The 22,500-nt window shown below is 39.4% G+C and overlaps 2 protein-coding genes across 5 annotated transcripts in view; both read left to right on the top strand.

The window, feature by feature from the left end:
- Positions 1-11,773, top strand: part of LOC138008750 (protein DD3-3-like) — a 21,270-nt gene extending 9,497 nt beyond the window's left edge. For all 3 annotated transcript variants that reach the window (XM_068856054.1, XM_068856053.1, XM_068856055.1), the window contains exons 2-10: positions 477-633; positions 2,538-2,624; positions 3,380-3,701; positions 5,871-6,089; positions 7,026-7,440; positions 8,530-8,586; positions 9,944-10,218; positions 10,728-10,772; positions 11,370-11,773. In XM_068856054.1, coding sequence (XP_068712155.1) covers positions 481-633; positions 2,538-2,624; positions 3,380-3,701; positions 5,871-6,089; positions 7,026-7,440; positions 8,530-8,586; positions 9,944-10,218; positions 10,728-10,772; positions 11,370-11,674 — 1,878 coding nt within the window. In that variant the 5' untranslated portion in view covers positions 477-480 and the 3' untranslated portion in view covers positions 11,675-11,773. The remainder of the gene's footprint in view (positions 1-476; positions 634-2,537; positions 2,625-3,379; positions 3,702-5,870; positions 6,090-7,025; positions 7,441-8,529; positions 8,587-9,943; positions 10,219-10,727; positions 10,773-11,369) is intronic.
- Positions 11,774-13,380: 1,607 nt separating this feature from the next.
- The window catches only part of LOC138006850 (ATP-binding cassette sub-family D member 2-like), a 16,598-nt gene continuing 7,478 nt past the window's right edge, over positions 13,381-22,500 (top strand). For both annotated transcript variants that reach the window (XR_011123940.1, XM_068853447.1), the window contains exons 1-5: positions 13,381-14,389; positions 16,099-16,264; positions 19,670-19,800; positions 21,138-21,431; positions 22,255-22,400. Coding sequence is in view for 1 of the 2 variants with exons in the window: in XM_068853447.1 (XP_068709548.1) it covers positions 13,487-14,389; positions 16,099-16,264; positions 19,670-19,800; positions 21,138-21,431; positions 22,255-22,400 (1,640 nt within the window). In the remaining variant the exon portion in view is untranslated. The remainder of the gene's footprint in view (positions 14,390-16,098; positions 16,265-19,669; positions 19,801-21,137; positions 21,432-22,254; positions 22,401-22,500) is intronic.

Raw genomic sequence — 22,500 nt, 5'->3', positions numbered from 1 at the left:
TTCTGCAATTCCGCACCTTGATTGAAAAAAAAACGCACGAAAGGTTGACTTGTGTGTGGGTGGCAGAATGCTCAAAACGTTTCTTGCACACGTTAATCCGAAAGTTTTGCCCTTCATTAAAATAAAAATTCATTTTATTTTACGGGAATTCACTAACATTTTAGAAGAACATATTCTCTAATAAATGTTCATTTTAATCATGCGTGATTTCGATTGTGCAATGCTGATGGATATTCAATTACGTAGGGATGTCATATTCTTTGTTATAATTAAGTCTATTGTGTGTTCCGAATAACATAAACACCAATAAAAGTCTTTCGTTTACATTTACTCAAAGTCATAACTGGCAACCTTCCATGATAAACAAAACTCAATTAATCTTCAATGTGTTTGCGGTTAACACAACGCGGTAAGTTTAATCTGCATATGTCAATAGCTTAACGGGAGGTGCTAAAAACCCTACTTTTTCTCCACAGAAGGATGAAGTTCGTCATTCTTCTTGCATTTTTGGCGCTCAGTTTTCTTCTTCATTGTGAAGCCGATATCTACCTGCATTTCCCCTCTGGGTCAAATAATCGTCTTAATGGCAATGGAGCAAATGTCAGGAACGCCAACAGGTTGTTTGACTCTCAGGTAAGCAAATATTCTACATTTATTTCTGAATCAAACACCCACACACGCAAGAGATACATTGAGAAGTCAACAAATTTTATTGGTCGGGTAAGCGACTAACCCGGGGGAGGCTAAATCGCGTGGGTGGGTGGGTGGGTCATGGGTCGTGGGTTGTGTGTTAGGGTTAAATGTGAACCACTGACAGAATGTTAACGCAACATCTTTGGCACAATCCTTTCAGAGTCACTCGTTGTACACGCTAGAAAGAGATCGCGGTCAAAACTGCTGTTGCGAGAGAGCATTTGAAACAGCATAAAAAGTATGTATACATGACGTGTATACGTGGAGGATCTCGGTCCCACGAGTCACGACCCACCCACCCACGACCCACCCTCCCACGCCAATTAGACACTCTCACTAACACAAATACACGAAGGAATGAAGCGACCCTCGCACTTAACTGAACAATTCGAGCAAATGTCTCTTACAGTCGCCTGAAAAAAATCAGGTAGCTCCAGTGGGATTCGAACCCATGACCTCTGCGATACAGGTGCAATGTTCTACCAACCGGAGCTATGAAGCCTCACAGTTGGGATCAGGTTAAATTTGTTGGGCTCTTACGGCGTGTGTGGGTGTGTGGCGCACTTTAAACAAATATGTGTACATTCATTTCATTTTAAATTAACACAAATACATTTAAACGCTCCGAAGAAAATATTTAAGCCAGTACGTGGGCAAAGAACATTTCAAGGTGACGACGACACAGATGTCAAAAACAGGATTTAACAGCGCTACTAAAATTTATCTTCGAATAAGAAATACCCTGGCTGAAAACATAATTAGCAAAATCACCGAAACTCGCAGTGGTTCCAGGGAGGCCAGAAAAACTGAACTCTCACCAGGGGGGGAAATTGTGATGGGCGTCGTCTTCCCCAATGAAAAAAGCAACGCTCGCTTAATTAAATGCCTAAAGAATCAGAAACCTGAAGGAAATCCTGAATACAATACTTGTTGATTCGATCTTTAGAATTCAAACCCGCATGATCATCGATTAAATCCTAACTCGGAAACCTGCAAGCTAGGCTAGAAGCTACTCCTGAATAAATACTATAGAGGCCATAAAACGTCGACATCAACTACAAATAGGCATGAAAACGTCTTAATAGTCTAATGATACGAGATACCCCTGCTCTTATGAAAACGCTCCCATGATTTGAATAAAAGCAAAGTTGAGTCACTCTGAGGTAAAGTCGACAAAAGCTTTTCAATAATAGCTACAGGGCAAGTGGCTTTGCCTGAGTTCACAAAGGGCGTGGAACGCCCTTCTATGTATTGAAGGTGCATCGCGCACAATAGCGCGCTGCGGTTATGACAACAAGCTTTACGCACCAAGGCCGGTGACAATCTCACAACGGCAAACAGATATAATCCAAAGCGGCTATAACTTATAAGTGGTGATTCAAGAAAACGGTGGTTCAGGTGCAACAGAAACGACTCGTTGCTAGATGCAGATTCATGCACGAAAGTGGCTATTTCTGAAACAATTATATTAGGACCATGAACAATAACGATCGAGGAGGATAGCCACGACAATAGGGGAGCAGTGAAAGCTTTGATTACATAAGACGTTTCAATTCAAGAAGTCTACGATACCAAAAGTAAACGACTGGTATCCCTAGTTTTAGAGATAACAATAACTACAATACTTGGTGAGACAAGGCGGTTAGAAAATGGATGGTCTGAAAACATAACTCACAAGAAAAATATGTTAGATGTAAGTTCCAAGTCGTGGGCTACTGTCGATAGAAAAGTCTTTCAATCGTACGACTACTATAATCTGTTAATTTTGAGATGTTTCTGGTTAAAAAAACTTCCTAAACTATAAGAAGTAACATTTTTTTCTTTCTCTTGTATATTTTCTGCAGAATAATGGTAAAGCTGGATACAACGTTGGTGACAGTGGAAGCAATAATCCAGGCGAAAATATAGCCGAGACAAGACAACGACCTCTGGTAAGACAAGTCACTTTGCTCAGTAATTATTGCCTCTATTTGGCGGTTTTTAATTAATTGTCGCTCAAAGAGAAGCAAGGTGATTACTTTTGCCGATCCCCTAGTACGCGGAGCATCTAAAGCCAATCGAAACGCACAACGAAAATGTGCGGTTTTCTCTGATCACGTGCTGGCAATTCTGGATACCTGATTGGATGAAATGTATCGTAAGATTTTTGAAAACTCACTTAAAAACACTATGCAATGAGAGGCTAAAAACATAAGTCCATTTTAGCCGATCCTTTTCAGGTCTTTCTGAGGGCAAAACGTTTGTAGAAATCAGGTTTTCTTCATTTATTAATAAACTAGTTATCAGAAGATAAAAAGTGCATCAGTGATTTTGTCCAATAAGACGCCAGGAGGTAACTACATGAGCAATATTGCGTGGTTTTTTTTGTTTTTGCTTTTGTTTTTGCTTTTGTTTTTGCTTTTGTTTTTGCTTGTGCTTTTTCTTTTGTTTTGTTTTTTTTGTTTGTTTGTTTGTTTGGTTGGTTGGTCATCCCCGGCTATCAGTTTAAGATAGCCCTTCTTGCAAGATGTCGGATAAACTGTCAATACCAGCGCATCCTTGATGTATAGTCTCTAAATTCGAAGACCTGCACATCTCGACAGAAATGAAAATATCTCGCCCATCCTTTTAGTCAAAAGCTCGCTGTACGGGAGTAAGGGTTCGACTGGTGCTCCCTTGTTTATTTTAATTGTTTCTCCATTCGCAGGAATTCTATATGAGTGGAAGTAACAAGAACGCCTCTACGGAAGTGGACGTCATGTGGACGAATCAGCACGGCACCGGTTTCAAAACGGATGACAGAGTGGAGACACAAGTTATCTTGCAGTACATGTGTCAACCGTATCCTAAGGGGCAAGTGAATAACATTAACAATGACTTTGATTATTATACCATCAGAAATGGAGGAAACCGCAATAGTCAGAGATATAGAAAGGATCAAAGAGAAGATAGGACGATGAAAAAAGACCGTGGGCTTCACGAACCAAAAGAATACTACAATGCCTACGAGCGACGAGAAAGAAACAAAGGTAAGTAAGTGGATCACAAGTGCACATCTCTGCATATAGAATTCTAAACCAAGACTAAAAAAACTATTTCGCCATTTGGTCTTGGCTAGCTTGAAGCAGGGTTGGACATCAAGGTCTTCTAAATGTCATCATACTATCTTAGGTCAAACGATAGTCTACTGTTGGAGTGTCCCAAAGAAAAAATGCTTCAGTTTCACATTCGGTGCAAGATCTTTTCATGCAGCGGCTCCTGCATTGTGAAACAGCCTGCCTGCTCAGTTACGTGACATTCTGGACATTTAGTCGCTGGCCGTCTTCAAAAGGAAATTGAAGACCCATCTTTTCGAAGAGGCTTTCTTATTTTAGATTCTACTTTTGTTTCTTTTTTAGTGTTATTTCTGAATTTACTGGGTTAACTAAATTTTAGTATTTTTGGTAGATTCAAATTGATAATTTGTATGGGTTCTCTTTTATGTATAACTTGTTGTACAGCGCTTTTGATCAGCATGTAAATGGCGCTATATAAGTGGTTATACTATTATTACTAGGCACTATTATGTCCAACTTAGCGGGCTTTAGCGAAGCCTGCCGAGTGTCGCCAGTGGGCGTACCCTAAAATATCTGTATTTTTGCACAAAATGACTCTTTACAACGGGTGAATCACTAATACACAAGTTTTCATAGGCTAGTCTTACCCCCAAGGCGGCACTCTTAATTAAATCTTCATCGTTGTAAGTGCGTGGTTACCTGGTCAGCAATGGTTTCTTCAAAGCTCTTTTCATTCTAGTTTCGAAAGTAATTTGGCGAGCGCTTTGATGTTCTCCAACGTTTAATGATTGGCTTAAAAACTGTTACGTCACATTTACATCCAATCAAAGGCAAGGCTAGAAACCAATTGAAGCTTGTTTCCAAAAGTTTTCTCGAGCTTAACGGCAGCTGCATTGCCTTAAGGTCAGCTGTAAGGTGGCTTACCACAGTTTTTCGAAGAAAAAGATCAAGATTTATAAATCTGTGAGATTAAAGCAACAGGATGTCTCTTCTGAAGTGTTGGTCTCTGCAATTGATGTAAAATGTTATTTTACCTAACAAATAAATGTAAGTCAGGGAGAAAAATGCTAAATACAGTGACCGAGCTCCCGGAGGGGAGACTGGAAACTAGACATTTCAAAGAACTTTTCCTCAAAAACTAGCTGTATGACCCCACCTTAAAATGTCAAGATTTTCTTAGCAAGAAAAAATAATCATGCGTAGAAACAAGAGAAAATGAGGGGACAGAGAGGGAGGCTCCCGGTCCAGCCCTTGGGATATGTCATGTCCACGAAAGTTATTTTTAGACGAGTGGAAGTCTTCCGAGAGGTCCGCATGCAGGTCAACCTCGGTCTGATGTTTGAAAGAAAAGCAAAGATTGCATGTAATGGCGGACGAAGTGGACTTGACGTTTGTGCATGCGGACGTCTCGGAAGACAGACTTCAGTTAGAACAAAGACTGTCGCTCGTCTAAAAATAATTTTTGTGGACATGACATATCCCGGCCAACGCCCTGAGCCTCCCTCTCTGTCCCCTCATTTTCTCTTGGTAGAAACAAATAGTTAAATCTGTCAGACAGGTTTTTCGCAAATAGCAAACGTCGATTTTCGTCTATTTTGATAATAACCGAAAAACTGTTTACTACTAATTCCCTAAATTTTAACCAGGGTCGTACGACCAGGTTTTGAGAAGGCCTTTAAAATGTCTAGTTTCCAGTCCACCCTCCAGGAGCTCGGCCACTATAATTAGCATTTTCCCCTGATTTGCATTTATTTGTTGGGTAAAATTACATTTTGCATCGATTGCAGTGACTCTAACACTTCAGAAAAGACATCCTGTTGCTTTTTTTAATTTCAGATTTCAAAATCTTCGGCTTCGAAGAAAACTGTAGTAAGCCACCTTAATACCATCGTTATATCCGATTCGTCTGCGTTTTATTGTGACTGTTTTGTAATAGACCATTTTCGAATTCTCACGGCCGGACTGGATCTAGCATGAAATGGAGACTAATGCGGGCAAATCCTTTCAAATGCAAATTAATTTGCCCGCATTAGCCTCCATTTCATGCTAGATCCAGTCCAACCGTTAGAATACGAAACTGGCCTATTACTTTGGTATACTGAGATTTTAAAGATTGTTAACTGAAAAATACTTCATTTCCAGGTTTGTTCGTTGCCTCGCAACAGCTTAAAGGCGATTCGCCAAAGCACACAAGACAGAACGCTAATGGTAACAGGAGAGGTCTAGAGGTTCCTGAGGAGCGTGATTACTTCCCTTACTGGGGCCCAACTCCGTGGAGGGACATAGCTATAATGGTCAGTAACAAAGAAACGATGGATGTGATGAAAAGATATGTTGAGAGCGCTGAATTTCACGAAAAATGTAAGTTGTACTCAATCTCTGTGGTTCTGAAAAATTGCTTGATTAATCTATTTACTAACATTTGTTCCGTCCGTATTAGGAAGAAAATATGGTGACATCTCGGTTCGAGTGTGGCTTCGGGTCGCACCCAAGACTTCTGGCAATGCTTTGATTTATCCTTTAGGGACCAACCGAGATCGATAAAGAAGAGGAACGCGAAATTCTTTTCTTCGACGTACACAGGATAAACAATTTGTCTGCCCTTTCGGCTTAGATCTTCGCACACAGTAATTAGGCCTTATTTTCCAGGAACGAAGATGAATACTTTACGGTGAGCACATAAGCCCGCAAAAAATGTAGGAGTGATAAGGAAGAATCAACACATCGTGCATAGATTCACACGGTTTCCCTAAAAAGATTGCCCTGTTGCGTACGAGACAGTTTATGGTGGAATCCTCACCTTGTGACGAAAAAAAAACACTTTCACTTACATCTGAATTAAGTTGACTGATCAGCTAGTAAGACTCTTGTGGGGATATTTTTTAATGTACTCGGTAAAAATATTGGTGCAAGCAATGCGTGCGTTGATCAGTAAATTGCATAGTTCTTCCCGCCATTGAAATCCCTTGGTGACGTGCAATGGAGTCCGCCGAAGAGGTTAGCATATGGGTCTTTCATTGCCTTAGGGAATGCGTCATTCTACTTCTTGTCCCTTCTAATAGTGTGTTTTCACGTGACGTCAGGGCGGCCATGTTAGTGTCCCTAAACAACTAATCCTCCGGGAATTGAGCTCTGTTATTATGCGAACGTTCTTTTGTTTCGGTGGAAAAACAAGGTTACTGATCACGTGAGTGAAAACACCTTATGTCTTGTGGGTTCTTGCATGTTCCTTTTTCCTTGTTCATAAAGTCAGATAGTGGCTTTCGATAACACTATAGCCAGTCCGTTGAATTGCAGGGCTCTGCATGATGGAAAATGGACTCCGTGGAGAAGCATCCTGTCCAAGGACTCCACCTCGCAACAGACCCGCCCAGAAGTGTGTCGCAAGATTCATTTCCAGAGAATCCTGCGAGAAGGGTGGAGGAAAATGGACTAAGGTTCACATAAACTATAAAGAGATCCTTAAGACCGATTTCAACACCAGTAACGACCAGGTGTTAAAGGGTGTGGCGTATGAATCTCACAAAATAACACAAGGTACAGAAAATAAAGAACAACTCCTCCTCAAAGTGGATAAACCAGAGGTCATTTATGCGCCTTCCACTGTTGTCAACCATAATGGAGTAAACATGCAGGGCAAGTTTTCTTCATTCAAATGGAAGGTTCCCTTTTTTTCTTCGCAAATTACTCAGCGATGTGTTTTGAGGATAAGGTAAGAAATCCCTGGTGTGGTAGTAAGCCGCGTGTCGAGTTTTGGCAAAAACAACAGTATTTTCTGGTAAAATTAAAAATTGCCATGGACTAGTACATAGCGAGAACAGACCCAGGATATATTCAGGACGGAACTCCAACAGGAAACCTTCGATTTCAAGACCGGTGCCTAATTAGCCATACACGAGTTACGTTTAACTTACTATTATGATAATGATGCCCTGTTATTTCATTTTATTATATAGATTTTGATCAAATGCCAGGACTTTTCTTGCTCAAAAATCTGATATCTTCGTCGCGCAAAGTGAAGATACTATTTTTCTTTCAAATATGAGGATATTGATGTCGTTATAGTTATGGACCTGTCAGCCAATAATATTAGTGTATTCTGTTTACGCGCGAAGTAGTGCGGCCGTTGGTGTCGACAGGAAAAATGGCTTCGAGACAATGAAACTACCGGCGAATTTCTTCAGTCAAGGTGATCAAAGTCTCGGATTTTGATTTTGTTTATCTACTTAAACAAAACATTTCATGACCAAGACTGCGAGGGGATACGAATAAGCACCCGGAGATAAACCTCGTTGCTGTCATGTCAGTTAACTCCTCTGTTTTAATTTCTAGAGCGTAATTTACCTCATTTAACAATTATTCGCCCAAGGCGAAGTGATTATCGGTGAATATTCACCGATAATCACTAAGCCTGAGACGAATGATTGTTTTAATATAAATAAACAGGTGATTATTTCAAAAAAGAGAAAAAAAAAACATTTCAACGCGAAATCATCTTCACTTACAGTGGCAAAACGACTACTGGCAGTCATTTTGTCCGTCGAGGTGATTATCAGCTGATAATCCGAGAAAACGAGCCAATGAGAGCGTGCGATTTTGTATAATCACATGTGTATTTATACTAAGGCTTATTTAGTGTACTCCCACTAATTTGCGGTTTGCTTCCTCTCAGATTCGTTGAGATTTAAACTTGAAATAAAGCAGGGATCAAGAATGTTATTATGACATTGCAGTTTTCTTTTACTTTCGAACAAAATACTAACCAGGTTATCAATTTATCTTGAATTTATTTTACTAATAGGTATAACATCACGACGGACGATGTACCTCGGAATTTTGACGCTTCGAATAACACGCAGTAAGTAGTATATAGGTGCTTGTTTTGGAATTGTACTGAAAACTATAGATCTTCGCGCGCCGGTGGCCATGGCTCAGATGGTTGAGCACCGTACGCGGGAGGTCGTGAGTTTAACTCCGGCCGGACCAACACTCAGGGTCTTTAAATAACTGAGGAGAAAGTGCTGCCTTTGTAATTACATCTGAAAATGGATGGACTCTCTAGTCTTCGCGGATAAGGACGATAATCCGGAGGTCCCGTCTCACAACCCTTCAATGTTCACAATCCTGTGGGACGTAAAAGAACCCGCACACTTGTCGTAAAGAGTAGGGCATGTAGTTCCCGGTGTTGTGGTCTGTCTTCTGTGGTGTATCCTGGTGGTTAACCTCGTAGGAGACCTATGTCCTATTGTTAATTCCACCATGTATGATGAATTCATACTCAATCAGAAAAATAATGAAAAAATAATAATAAATAATAATAATAATAATAATAATAATAAATATTGTAGAAGGCACATTAACAAGCGATATCGACTGAAGAAGAAAGTACTTGACCTATTTCGGATCGGAGAAGAGAACAACGGAAGCAATACAACGCTGCAACTAACAACAGAAAAACAAAATTGAATTCAACTATTCAGCGACAGCTTTTTATAAATCTTGAGACAATGACGACAGACTTGATTAGCTAATCATGTGCTCTCATCAGGGGAACGTGATTACATCTTTTCTAACGCGAAACTTCAAAATCACATAGTTCTAAGTTCCTCTACACTAGTTTCACATTCACACCAAGAGGAAATGTTTAATTAAACTAGGTTTAACAAAATGAAAATCAGTCACAGAAAAATGTACCTGGGAATGGCTTTCACATGAGATTGAGGTGATTTTCAATACATGCTTTGATCTGTGTTAAATGTGTAGTGGACAAAAATCAGAATACAGGATTTAAAGAGGAAGAAATTTGAAACTGTGTTTTAACTAAACATCTTCAATACGTGGTTAATAGTCTATAAGGTTTGGTGTGAACGAGGCATTAAATATACACACTTGCAAATTAAGCATCGCTGCTGTCAACCACTCTTAAATTACTTACTCGATTGCTGCACTCTCGGTTGTTCTGCATTCTGATATCATCGTCTCTAAACTTCCTTTGTTATGATGTCAAGAAGCTTTCGAGCCTCAGCCTCCAAGAAAACGGTTGTCAGGCATGATACAAGGCACATTAATTTTTGCTGGTTTTGGGAACGTACCTTAATTTGCGACTCAAAGGCCACTTTAGTCTAGCCTAAGTGCCAAAGTAAGGTGTTGAGAAAAAAGGACAAGTTGAGTACTTAGTGTGCCTGACACTGTTGCCTTCTTTTATAATTTTTTAGAGTGACAAATGACCCAACAACTCTTGCAGTGGATGGAACAACAAAGCTTCAGCTTGCCTTGGACGTTGCACAGCTTGGTCGTACCTTTCAAGACAGAACCCACGTGTTTTATATAAAGGCCAGGCCTGCTAACATCAAAGACAAAAAAGTTGTGTACATTGGAGGAATGGGAAAAAGAGGAAACATTGTTCAAGCTTATCCCGCCATGGAATATCGCTTTTATCCCGATCCGGTGACAGTTTCCACCCAAGATGTAGTGTGCTTTGTTTGGTCTGGTGAGTATGGTAACTCAGTCAGATCGCCGGGCTTTACTCCGCCGAACTCTTGGTGGCGGAGGAAAGCCCTGGAAACTAGGTTGAAGCCGTTGAACCTGACTTTAAGTAGGCAATGAGAGACAATGGGCCCTTTGCAGGATAGTGATCACATGGTACAAATCCGCCATACTGGGACGCAAATTGCGCACTGGGACATCTAAAACAAAGCTAGTTAAATCTTAATTTTCTTTGTTTTAGATGTCCCGGTGGGCAATGTGCGTCCCAGTATGGCGGATTTGTACCATGTGATCACTATCCTGCAAAGGGCCCATTACTCAATTTGTCGAGATAAGTACGCGGATCTCTTATCCCTTTCAAACTAGATTTGGTCAACTATTGGGTGTTACTGGAAGGGAAGTAGGACTTTCATTTAACTTTGCTTGAGGGTTTTTCCTCATCCTGAAAAGATAATGAGAATATTCATTAAAGCCGATTTTAAAGATGACATTTTGTTCTTTCTGGCCCTTTAGGATCAAACAACAATCCGAAAAATAATGCTGGCGAAGGACAAGCCGGTAAGAAAAATTGGTGATACTCAATTAAGCACCAAGGATCATTTCAGCAGTCTGAATTAGACTAACATATTGGCAAATAATGACTTACATAAAGCAAGAAAGGATGGGAGGGGAGAACACCCCCATACCCTATGATAGTTTTTTTTTGGTTTTCAATCTATTAAAGCTTCGCGCCATGCTGCGAAAGTTGTTTTGGTCTCGTGCCCATGGTCGCGCAACCAATGATAACCAATCAGATATATTCCTTTAAAGTATCCGCGAATCATGGCCATGGGATAAATGAAGATTGAAACATAGTACCATTCTCTACTTGCAAAAATCCCATAATACACCTTTTTTACCTCCTCCTCCACCCCCCCCTTCCCCACCTGAAAAATGCCCAATGCCCCCTGACCCCCCTGGGTAGCTCGTGCCTTCGGCGCTCGCAAGGCGCCTTGCGACGTCAAAAAAAAAAAAATACGACGTCACTTCCTGTGCTTTCAGAAATATGTCCGCCACTTTACAAACTGGCGAAAGCCCTGGGAATTTATTTTTCTTTGGAATTTTGATTTCCTAAGGGAAACTAGTTTTTTATTCTTGCTGATACTTTTTAATCAGGGTCAGACAGAGCAAATGTATGCTGGGTAAAGGAAGGATGCAGTTCTCTCAAACCCAAAGCTTGTTCCAGTTTGCCGCTTGAAGTGGTTGACCATCTGGATAAGTTCAACGCTAATAAGTTAAATCTTTACCTTAACAAGGGATGTTCTAGCGCTGCGAACTTGCAGCCTCAGCTGAACAACGCCCCGGCCTCCTGCAACCCGCCGTGTTTCCGCATCACGAAGCCTGGGAAGTACTGTTACATGAGCACGCGCAATAATAACTTCTCCAACCGACGTCACATGGGACAGATCATCGTCGTGTAAACAACTGGGATGCATGGGCCATCGTGTCAAAGCGTTTTGAAAAGTGCGATTTGATTTAGACTGTATGAGCTCAATAAATATTGTTCGTGGTTTCCTCAATTTTGAGTTTCCCTTTCAATGAACTCTAATTGCGCACGCGTAAGTTGTGGTGGTACTCGTACGCAATAGGCCATTTCCGAGTTCATGTCTGCCTCCTCTTCAAAGCGAGTTAAATTGCGAAGTTTCTGTGATGCTAATTAGTTCTACTTTACATATGAATGAAAACTAATTTTCATAAGAAAAACTTCGCTCTTAGATTCGCTTTGAGGCGGTGGCAGACGTGAACTCGGAAATGGCCTATTCCACTGAGACAAAAGCGGTTCTCATATGAACCGTCGTAAAGACGCCTACGCAAAAATGAGTTACAAAAATGACCGAGTTCGGTTAGCAGAGAAACTACACACAACAACAGCACACGGTTTATTGTCCACAAAGGTCACTAGAGATCTTTATATAAGGATCTCGACAATCATATTTTCACTAACCAGCACTCGTATTTTAATTGTTTCTGTTACGTATTCATACCCAAGACCAAAACTCGAAAACCTCTCCGAGCTTCTCAGGGTGACCACTCTATTTGACTATTTCCTTATCTCATAATGCAATACGCTTTGGGGACTGAGTTCTTTATCAGGTCCGCAATATCTCGTACTTCAAATCACTATATCTCTCGACTTTTTCTGTTTCTTTTTCTTTGATTCTAAAATGGATCTTTATCATACACAAGTATAGCCGGTTTATTGTGCTGTACTGAGATCGATTCTTTATCGGTCTGTATAAGAAAATCCCTGTATGTTTGACCTTATATCTGCTTCACAAAAACCCCAAGGTATATTTACCCTTTATCCTTATCTATCGAGGTCCCATGTTTTATGAGTCAAATGAGTCAAAGAGTCATGAGACACTGAGACTTGGAGTCAATATAGCAATAATTTATTGATTAAGCCTAATTAGGCCTCGTTTCAGTGGGGGCTGGAAAACAATTCTCTTTCATTTTATGGGTTAGGGTAACTGCACTAACTCATTGACTCTTTGACTCATAAATACTTAAGACTCTTATCTATCTGCTTCATTTCAGGGTTGACCATTTGATAATATTAATTCCCTGCTCATCGGCTACAAACATTCCCCGTTTCATGATCAATACACCGCATTTTTGAATGCCAGACTTCATTCCAATATCTTGGTTAAATACAAGAACTGTATTGATCAAGGAATCCAATTGCACTGAGCTGTTTTTCATTCTTTCCATTATGTAAAGTTTAAAGCGGGTTAAGGTCATCCATAAATAGCAAGTTTCTGTGGTGACTTGTCCCCTTTTCCTAAATCGTATATCCTCAAAAATAAAGATAAAACGCGATTATTATTCAGTTGCGTTAATTTTAAAAAATTGTATCTCTCTTTACTCTTACTCAAAATCATTGTAATTGGTACCAATGCAATCACAAACAGTAAGGGTGAAAGACTATCTCCTTGAAAAATACCTTTTCATTATTATTATCGTCGTCTTGTCATTATAGTTATCCTTATTATCACTAATATTTATGATCGCTAATTAAATCATAGCCGCCAACGTCTTGTTTCAGTCAGCTGTTTCACATTTTTGCGAAGTCTGTCATTGGCTGGCGGGAGACTGGAGGGGGGCTGGAAAACAATTCTCTCTTCAATGCCGACGTGTGATGGGCCTCGTGTGATACATATGTTGGCCAATGTTGGCTAATTTAAAATTTACACGTTCACAAGCCGATCTCTACACTTAAATATTGCGTGGAAATGGCACCTTTTACAAAGAGACACGCAAAGCTTGCGGGCGTAATAGCCCTTTCTATAGGTAGTTTATACATTGCAAAGAAATATGGCGCGAATGTTGGCAGAAAGATCCTCGAGAAACTTCAAAGAAGTGAGAAGTTTAAGTTCATGTTCACTGATCCTTCGCAGGTTAACCGGTCAAAGTTGAAACGGAGGACTGCAACTTTAGACTACGAATTCGTTTGCCAGGCATGGAAGCTATTAAATGTACTTTTTCCTGGCCTGTGGACGAAACAAGTTGGCTTGTTGTTTCTCCACTCAAGCTGCCTTTTCATAAGAACGTTTCTGTCAATTTATGTAGCCACTCTTGATGGTCAGATTATAAAGTCAGTGGTGGAAAAAGATGTGTCGAAATTTGCCTTTTTTCTGGCAAAGTGGATTGGTGTTGCTATCCCTGCAACTTTTACAAACAGTATGATTCGTTACTTAGAGAGCAAACTGTCTCTAGCCCTTCGTACAGAGCTTACAAATCATGCGTACGAAAAGTATTTCTCAAAGGAAACTTACTACCGTGTAGGAAACCTGGATGGAAGAATTGCGAACGCAGACGAGTGTCTGACTGAAGATATTCGCATGTTTTGCGGTTCAGTAGCTCATTTGTACTCGCATCTAACCAAACCTTGCTTAGACGTATTTGTTATTTGCTGGACTTTGAATGGAATGGCCAGGAAGAGAGGCACATCTTGGAAAACCCCTGTTTCTATAGCCGCTGTAGTAGTTTATGCCACTGCTTTTATTTTACGTAAGTTAAGCCCTAAGTTTGGAAGAATTGTATCGGAGGAATCACAGAAAAGAGGGCAGCTCAGATTTCTCCACGCTAGAATTATAACCCATGCAGAGGAGATTGCTTTTTATGGAGGACACAAAGTAAGTTTTCTGTACCTTTGCAACATTGATTTTTTGTTTAAGGTGGCTCAAACCAGTCTCAACAATTTGAAGAGACCAGTTGTTGTGACATGGATTGTTTGTGTAACACTTATTCACATTATATTAACAGCAATTTAGTGGAACCATTTGAAACACCAATTATTATTTTTGCTTAACAAGAGAAGTACACATTATTGTGATATAATAGGTCACCATAGCAACAGGAAAGCTATCTAAAACACCCTATAACTTTTATGAAAATGTTTATATCTCAAAAACGAATTCAGTGAGCCCCATTAAATATTTTATACTGCTGGAAAGTGATCAGCAGGCTACAATGAAACTCTGCAAAGTTAAAGAAAATTCTCTAGAGCAGATTCAGATCTACATGTATCTACCTAAATATTTAGTATGCAGAACACGAATTTTTTTATGTGAAAGCCCAAAACTCTTGTGCTGCATACTAATTAAGTCGCATTCACACACTGCATTTTTAAGCTAGTGAGTAAATGATGTCACTTTCTCCTCAACCCAGATCACTGAAAGCTTATAAGTCGGTACCACACAAAGTAATGGCAGACCGTTAAGTTAAAAAAGTAGAGTTAAAATGAATAGTCTTCCTCTTTAAATTACTCCAAAAAATTCCGCCTATTGAGCAATCAATGCAAATACTTTCGAAATGTGAAGAAAAACGAGAGCTGATTTTTTCATCGTAGTAGCACTTAAAGAACGAGGTATCAAGGGCTAATTTGAATAAAAACAAAAGAAATAACAAAATTAATTCTAAGACCCTCTCAGTTGAGATTCAGTAAAGATTTTTGAAGACAGTGCTTGCTTTCTTTATGAAAATATTCAATGTCCAAACCTAATACTGATACTCAGAAAACCCTGGCCCAGTTGGCTTAGTTGGACTAGCGTGGAAGCTAGTGAGTTCAGTGCTGCCCGGACCAAAGCTCAGTGTCTTCACTTTAACTAACTGAGGATAAATTACTTCCTTTGAAATTAAATCAGCAAATGGGCAGAGGATAAGGACTGTAAACCGTAAGCTTCATCTCACAAACCTGGTACAACAACAACAACAACAACGTTTATTACATACAATACTAGTTACAGTGAAAAGTTTGTCCACCCAAATTTAGCAAGGCTAATCGAGTTGGGTGGAGCAAAGATAAAATAATTAATATATTTACAATGACAAAGATTACGAAAGGAAATAATTATTATTTCCGACAAGAGCGATTGAATGTTTCTATGATAATGATAACGTTACGTTAACTGATAACTGATATGATAAGGCTACGTAACTCTGGAACGTTAAAGATCCCACACACAATTCAATAAGACCAATGTTGTGCTCTGATTTGAATGTGACCCGAGTTAATGCCATTAGGTGCTAGAACACCTAGACACATAAATAAAGATTGGGGATGAATAAGAAAAGATGCACTTTAATGTTAATGTACTGTCTTGTACTTTATACTGTGATCTAGAGGTCACCATTGTCATCACAGTGCTGTTACGATATTGCTGCATAATAATTGCCACTGCTGTGGTATATTCATTTGTTCAGTTATTTATTTCAGGGTTTGTCCACTGTACAGGGGCTAAAGAATAGGACATACGTCCCATACTGGGTTTAAACACCAAAAGCAGTGCACAGTCCATATTGGCTGCACTGAATGGTATTAATGTCATCTTTTTGTTTTCAGGTAGAACTCCACTTGCTCAAACAAAGTTTCCAAGCCTTAGCACAGCAGATGGAATTGCTCTTCAGCAAACGCTTATGGTATATCATGCTGGAGCAGTTCTTGATGAAGTATGTGTGGAGTGCCTCTGGACTGGTTATGGTGGGATCAAGCATTTTGTTAGGAAAAGGTACAACTGATTTTGTTGTTGTTTGAATTTGTCGAAACAATAACTTAATCAGTAGTCGCACAGGCATTTATGACAAGAATAGCAGTGTTAGACGAGAAAACCCTACGAACTTTCAAAATTAACATGAATCACAGCCAAATTGTGAGCAATACGATGCGCTGCACGATTTTGTCCATGACACTAAAAAGTGGGAAATAAAATAAATTGAACAAGTATCATTTTTGTAGACTTTATTTGATAGACCACCACCAGCTGGTTAATTCATACGAATGAACACTGCATGTTTTTTTTATAGACCATACTTTATTTACAAATGAAAATCCTGCAAGGCATTAAGGACATGTTGTGAGATGTCAAACTATTGTATTAGTTCTAAAAAATCAAAATTTTTAAATTAAAATTACTGCCCTACGCCACACTTTAAATCTGCAAACAAAAACTTAATTTCATGGGATATGTTAACAGTACCTGATATTATTTTCTTCTTCTTTTTTTTTTCATCCTTTAGAGTGCCTACCCGTACGAACAGCGCAACGCTCTTGCAGCACTGCGCAACTTCATATTTTAGGTTGCACAGTGCTTATGCGTCCTTTATGCGACGTTCATGCGTTCACCAAGCTTCACAAGCAGAATATCGAGCGCTGCAGAAAGGTTGCAATGCCTAACAACGAAAAAGCAATGGTAAAGCAGCGCTGTATATCGTTGCTTAAAAGCTGCGACTGAAAAATACTTTCAAGGAAAAGTTTGGAATGTTTAAGATCGACAAAGCAATGCTCACGCAGCGCTGTACATCGTGGCTCAAATGCTTCGACTAAAAGATCAATCGTATGTAAAAGTTTGCAGTGTTTAGCAACGCAAAAGCGACGCTTAATAAGCAGCTTTGTGCATCTTAATTTGCCTTAACGTCAGGGCTATACATGTAACTGAAAGATATCTATAATCAACGGCTGTATACGTAGGTAAGGTATATCCAGTCTTGAAGGTTATAAAACTTCGACAACTCAAGTCACAAATACATTCTCATTTAAATGTTGTATTCTGTAGAAAATTGCGATTTCAAACCTCGTACTATATGGCCGGAGCTTATATATAAGCCCAACATGTTGATCGATACAAAAAGGTTTCAATGTCAAGGGAAATCGACGCCAGCAATGCACACCACGATTATTTCGCATTTTCGGTCCAAATGGAGCGATAGTTTTAGCGACCCCCTTCAGCGACCGGCGATAAGACTTACGATTGGTCACCATTGTGCCCATTGACCAATCGCGGGTCGCTAAGCGATCTTCCAACGGTTAGAGTTGTGAACAAAGCATCATTTGATGGCTCTCGAAGCAAATGTTTGCAGAGTTTGGCGGCCCTTAAATCCTTCTCAGTGTACAAGAGGCTCAAATAAAGAAGACGAATGGGTAGCGGAGGAATCGTCCGTGATCTACGTGGAATTTGGAGGAAATCGAAGCCTTGGGAACGAATTTATGGCCTTTTTTCTTGAATGATTCCGTTCGGCAACTTCGTCTCGGTGCCCAACCTTGGGAAAGAAGAGGAACCAAAAACCACCTAAATTGCTCTAAATCGACCCAGAAACTGTACCAGAATCAAATAAATATAAGACTGAAGCAAGGTAACGTGTTTTTTTATTTTAAATCGTCAGTAATTTTCAGAACTTTGAGGAAAACCGTTTTACCCATACAAATCGATATATCCTTATATTTCTACTCTCGCATAATATAGCACTGTACGGATACTCATATATCGAGCTTGGGCTACCTATAGAGACACATGAAATGATCAGAGAACTGCAATGTATTAAATCAGATAGCTGTGTGAACAATATCATCTTTCGTGACGGCTTTAAAGAATCGTGCTCGCATCATGATCAGTTAATGACCCCGTTAATGAAACAACGCAGCAGTGAAGAAGCTCTTTGGGTAGAATATTTTTGTACATTATACAGCTCATTATATAGCTTGCCTGTAACTCCTCCGCTATGCAAAATAAATTTAATTGATACTCTTGATACTTTTGCTTGTACCCATTTTTTGATTGATCGGCTTGTTGTTGGTGGCCATTAAATTAAAAGGCTTCTCAAGGTACCTTTTCTTAGACCGAGAAAACCTCTCGCATCACGCGACATCCTACCTGCAGCGTTAAAGCAACGCGAGCTATTAAAGCAGCTCTCTTGCAACACATCTGCAACGAAAGGGTCGCTAATGCATCACTGATGCAGCCACCATTCAGAAGTCCTGCAGTGCTTAGCAAACAGTCTCCTCGAGCAGCGTTGGTGAGTCGCAAAAGCAGCGCTGCTAAACGGTTCTTTGCTTCAAGTGCAGCACGTCCTGCTGCAGCGCTTAAGTGACTTTGAGATGTCTTTGAGATGTCCTACGCGCAGGCATTTTTCGAAACTCCCGCAGTGCTATCGATGTAGCCATCATGCAACCTTTCTGCAGATATAAGGGCAACGCTGGTCAGTCGCTAAAGCAGCGCTGCGTAAAGGTCGTACGTTTCGTACGGGTATGATGTAAAAAATATATTTTACTTATTTCAAGATCTTTCAAAATGTTGAAGAATGGAATGGTGTTCTCTGTTTTGGAATACATACCTTCTTCATTCCAGAGACATTCAACTTTTTAAAAAAAAATTCGTGATGTCATCACAAACATTGCAAATGACCAGTGAATCACAAAATTGAAATTAGCTGTGAAAATATTGGAGTTACTGTAATGCTATAAACTTAGCACCAGTAATGTACATCAGATAGGGGACAAAGTGACACCCATTAAGATGTTGCCATGGCAACACTCTCGTTTCTAGCCCCTAATTCTGCAGTGAACCAAATATCCTGGATTTTGAACAGATAAGTACAGGCAGATGGTCAGACTTGAAATGCATGTGCTGCCCATAATGCTTTACATCTCTGTATGAGCTTACCAAGAGTGAACATGTCTTATTATGGCAATAAATGACAAAATCAATTCTGCATTAAATAGACGCAGCAGAAAAAACGGTTTTCATGGCAACAAGTTTGAACGACAGCCATCCAGTGTTTGTGATTCATTACAGTAATTTGCAATGTTTTTTGGCATCATCATTTTTTTAACAAAGGCTTGAATATCTCTGGAACGAAAGAAGGTATTCCAAAATAGAAAACGACATTCTCCATCTTGAAAATAAGCAAAAGATATGTTTTACTTCATAGGCTTTTAAAGCCTCGTATTAATATTAGTATTTTAATTAATTATTTATACATGACCCGTAATAGGGATTCACTCTCTGTGTTAATAGTTCATTGCTGGATTATTAAGTTTTCAAACCGTGGTCTTACATTCAATGTACCATTAATTTTGGAAACATTGTCAGATTGTCAGAAAAAAAACTTGTTTGTAATTTCATTGTGGTGTTCTTCAGATACTGCTAGTGAACCCCATGGTTTAACAGATCAAGGTGTCAGTGAAAGAACACAACAAGTCACAACATCACGATCACTTATGGTTTCTGCTGGTGATGCTATAGAGAGGATCATGTCCTCTTACAAGGAGGTTAGCCCAGGAAAAGTTATTTCAGTAATAGACGAGGCAGATTATTATTCATTTCACTTTGGCAACAATCCACAAGCCCCTTCCCACTCCCCCTTCTCCCCACCCCCCCCCCCCCCCTCTCCCCACCTCCTAATCATTTAACGTTTATTATTATTATTATCAATCGGATCAGGAATGAAGGGGGAGCCCTTATAATAATATAGAGCCGGTTTGCCTAAAATCTGGAATCCGGAATAAGAAATCGGGAATCTGCTATAAGAACTTGAACCAATGTCACTTACTAATTTGCAAAACAAAACGAAAGGAAATGATACAGAAAGAATCCTAAACATCCATTAAAGCTAACCTTAGGCCTAAACAAACCGTTTACCAATGCTACAATAGCATTATCCCTAAAAACGTTTGTGTAGGCCTAAGATTAGCTTTAATGAATGTTTAGGATTCTTTCTGTATTTCGTTTTGTTTTGTTTCGTTTCGCAAATTAGTGTAAGCCTTTGGTTGAAGTTCTTATATGGGATTCCGAATTTTTTATTCTGGATTTCTTATTCCGGATTCTGGATGCCTGGTTTTTAAGGCAAACTCTAATATACATGTAGATGAGGGGGCTGTTAGGGGAAACATAGAAAGAGACAAGCACTGATTGACACCACTGAATTGGGCCAACAATCCAGCAATTGGAAACATGACCATTTCAAGAACTCCCTTGCTACAAAAGCTCAATACTCTCGTTAAAATTACTGTCAGTTGTCGGTTTTCTATTATCGATGTCTAATATTAGTGTCAAGTCAACAATAATTAATTTGCTGCAGCTGAGCATTTTTCCATGTTTTGAATATCTGTGGCTTTTACAAAAAATTGTCTGATGGGAAAATTCCACAAACATGTGCCGAATAGAGAATGGAGACTCCATTTTGAAAATGCTAAATCTTAAACCCAGACTTCCACAAAAAAAAAACCACAAGTGCACACTTAAAATTATTGAGATACTCAAGCCCCAAAGCCATCTGATGCATCTCAGCACGGCATGCATTTTTGAATGCATTAAAATTATAATTGATGTATAATGTATAAATATAATTATAATATGTAATATAAATTAATTATAATTATAATTATAATTATATATAATTATAATTAATTATAATTATAGGGGGCTAATCCTTAAATGGATAATCAAGCATTTATCAGGGCAACCCAATTTACAGGTTTATTTTTTATAATTTTTTGTTAACATTTTTACTTATTATGCTACTTAATCCTTCTTTGAAACTATCCACCTCTAATTTCACCTCCACTTCAGTGAATGATTTACCATGTTGCTTTAAACCCTATTGTAGGTCATAGAATTAAGTGGTTACACTGCTCGTGTCTCTGAGATGTTTGAGGTGTTTGAAGATGTTCAAAGAGGCCATTGCCAAAAGCAATTATTATCCTCAAGGGAGATGATTGAAAGGAGAGATTCAACCGATGAAGACGATCAGTCCTCCAGTGTGGGAGCTCATGGGGAGGTTGTTGATTTGAGTCAAATGCCAGGGGGTGTGGTTGTTGATACTGAGGGAAGCATTGTTCTGAAAGATGTAGCTATCATAACACCATGTGGAGATGTGGTAGTATCAAGTTTGTCTTTTGAGGTGAGCTTTAATGGCCAATAACCTACGGGTATAATCCTTTTCGTTTCTCAACTGAATCATGGCACAGCACTTCCACAAAAAGAAACCTTAAGATTTCAACCCAAACCAAATCATTATTCATGATCCTACATTCCTGTAATTGTATTTTGCCACTTACCATTTCCTCGGATTAAAAGGACCAGACGCTTTGAATTGAAGGTTTGAATTGCGTTTTTGCTTTCCTTCAATAAATAATATATAGATTTATTTTAGCCAAACCTAAAAGCGGAGCTCTTGTGTTTATTTATTGACAATAAGGTAACCTGGCTTAAGCCTGCGATATGGTCATGTGATACTGGTCAGCAGATACCTTGTTTTGACAGGTGTCAATTAACCATAACATGGATGTCCAATATTGTCCAGTATCAAAGATGTTCCCGCCAAAAAACTCGGGTTGCACCACAGAGTCTCACATTGGCATACATGGAGGGGTGGACGTACGGTGTACTCAAATTTCGTTCATTTTGAGGTGGGACTCATTTTCTAACCCAGTCTTCAGCATTGTTTACCCAAATCACTGCTTTTTTAATAGATCATGACCAATAAAAATAAACACAGACAATGAGGGCCAAAAGAGGCTTAGCTTTTAAGCCTCCTTCAGTCATTTCTATTGCCTGACAGCTTTTTGCGTGAAAAAACATGATTAGCTCAAAACGCACGCACCACAACTGACATAAAAGGGAATGGAAGCAACCTACATTTGGATCCACAGAAACTCAGATAATGGTCAGAATTGAAATTGAACTCAATGCATCCGCGTTTGTTTACTGTCTTTCTTTTCTAGTTGCAACCCGGCATGCATTTGTTAATAACTGGCCCAAATGGCTGTGGAAAAAGCTCCCTGTTTCGCATTCTTGGTGGATTGTGGCCAGTTTACAAAGGCTATTTGGCAAAACCACCGCCAAGTCACCTATTTTACATTCCTCAAAGGTAAATAAACCTAATCGATTGTGTCTTTGTTGTAGACTCTATGAAATGATCAGAAAATTAAATTCTTGATAGTTGGAGATGACTTCAGTTAGGGAATGAC

The sequence above is a fragment of the Montipora foliosa genome, chromosome 6 (assembly GCF_036669935.1).
Source record: "Montipora foliosa isolate CH-2021 chromosome 6, ASM3666993v2, whole genome shotgun sequence".
Classification (NCBI taxonomy): domain Eukaryota; kingdom Metazoa; phylum Cnidaria; class Anthozoa; order Scleractinia; family Acroporidae; genus Montipora; species Montipora foliosa.
The sequence above is the reverse complement of the archived record's forward strand: the minus strand, read 5'-3'. Positions and strand labels throughout refer to the sequence as shown.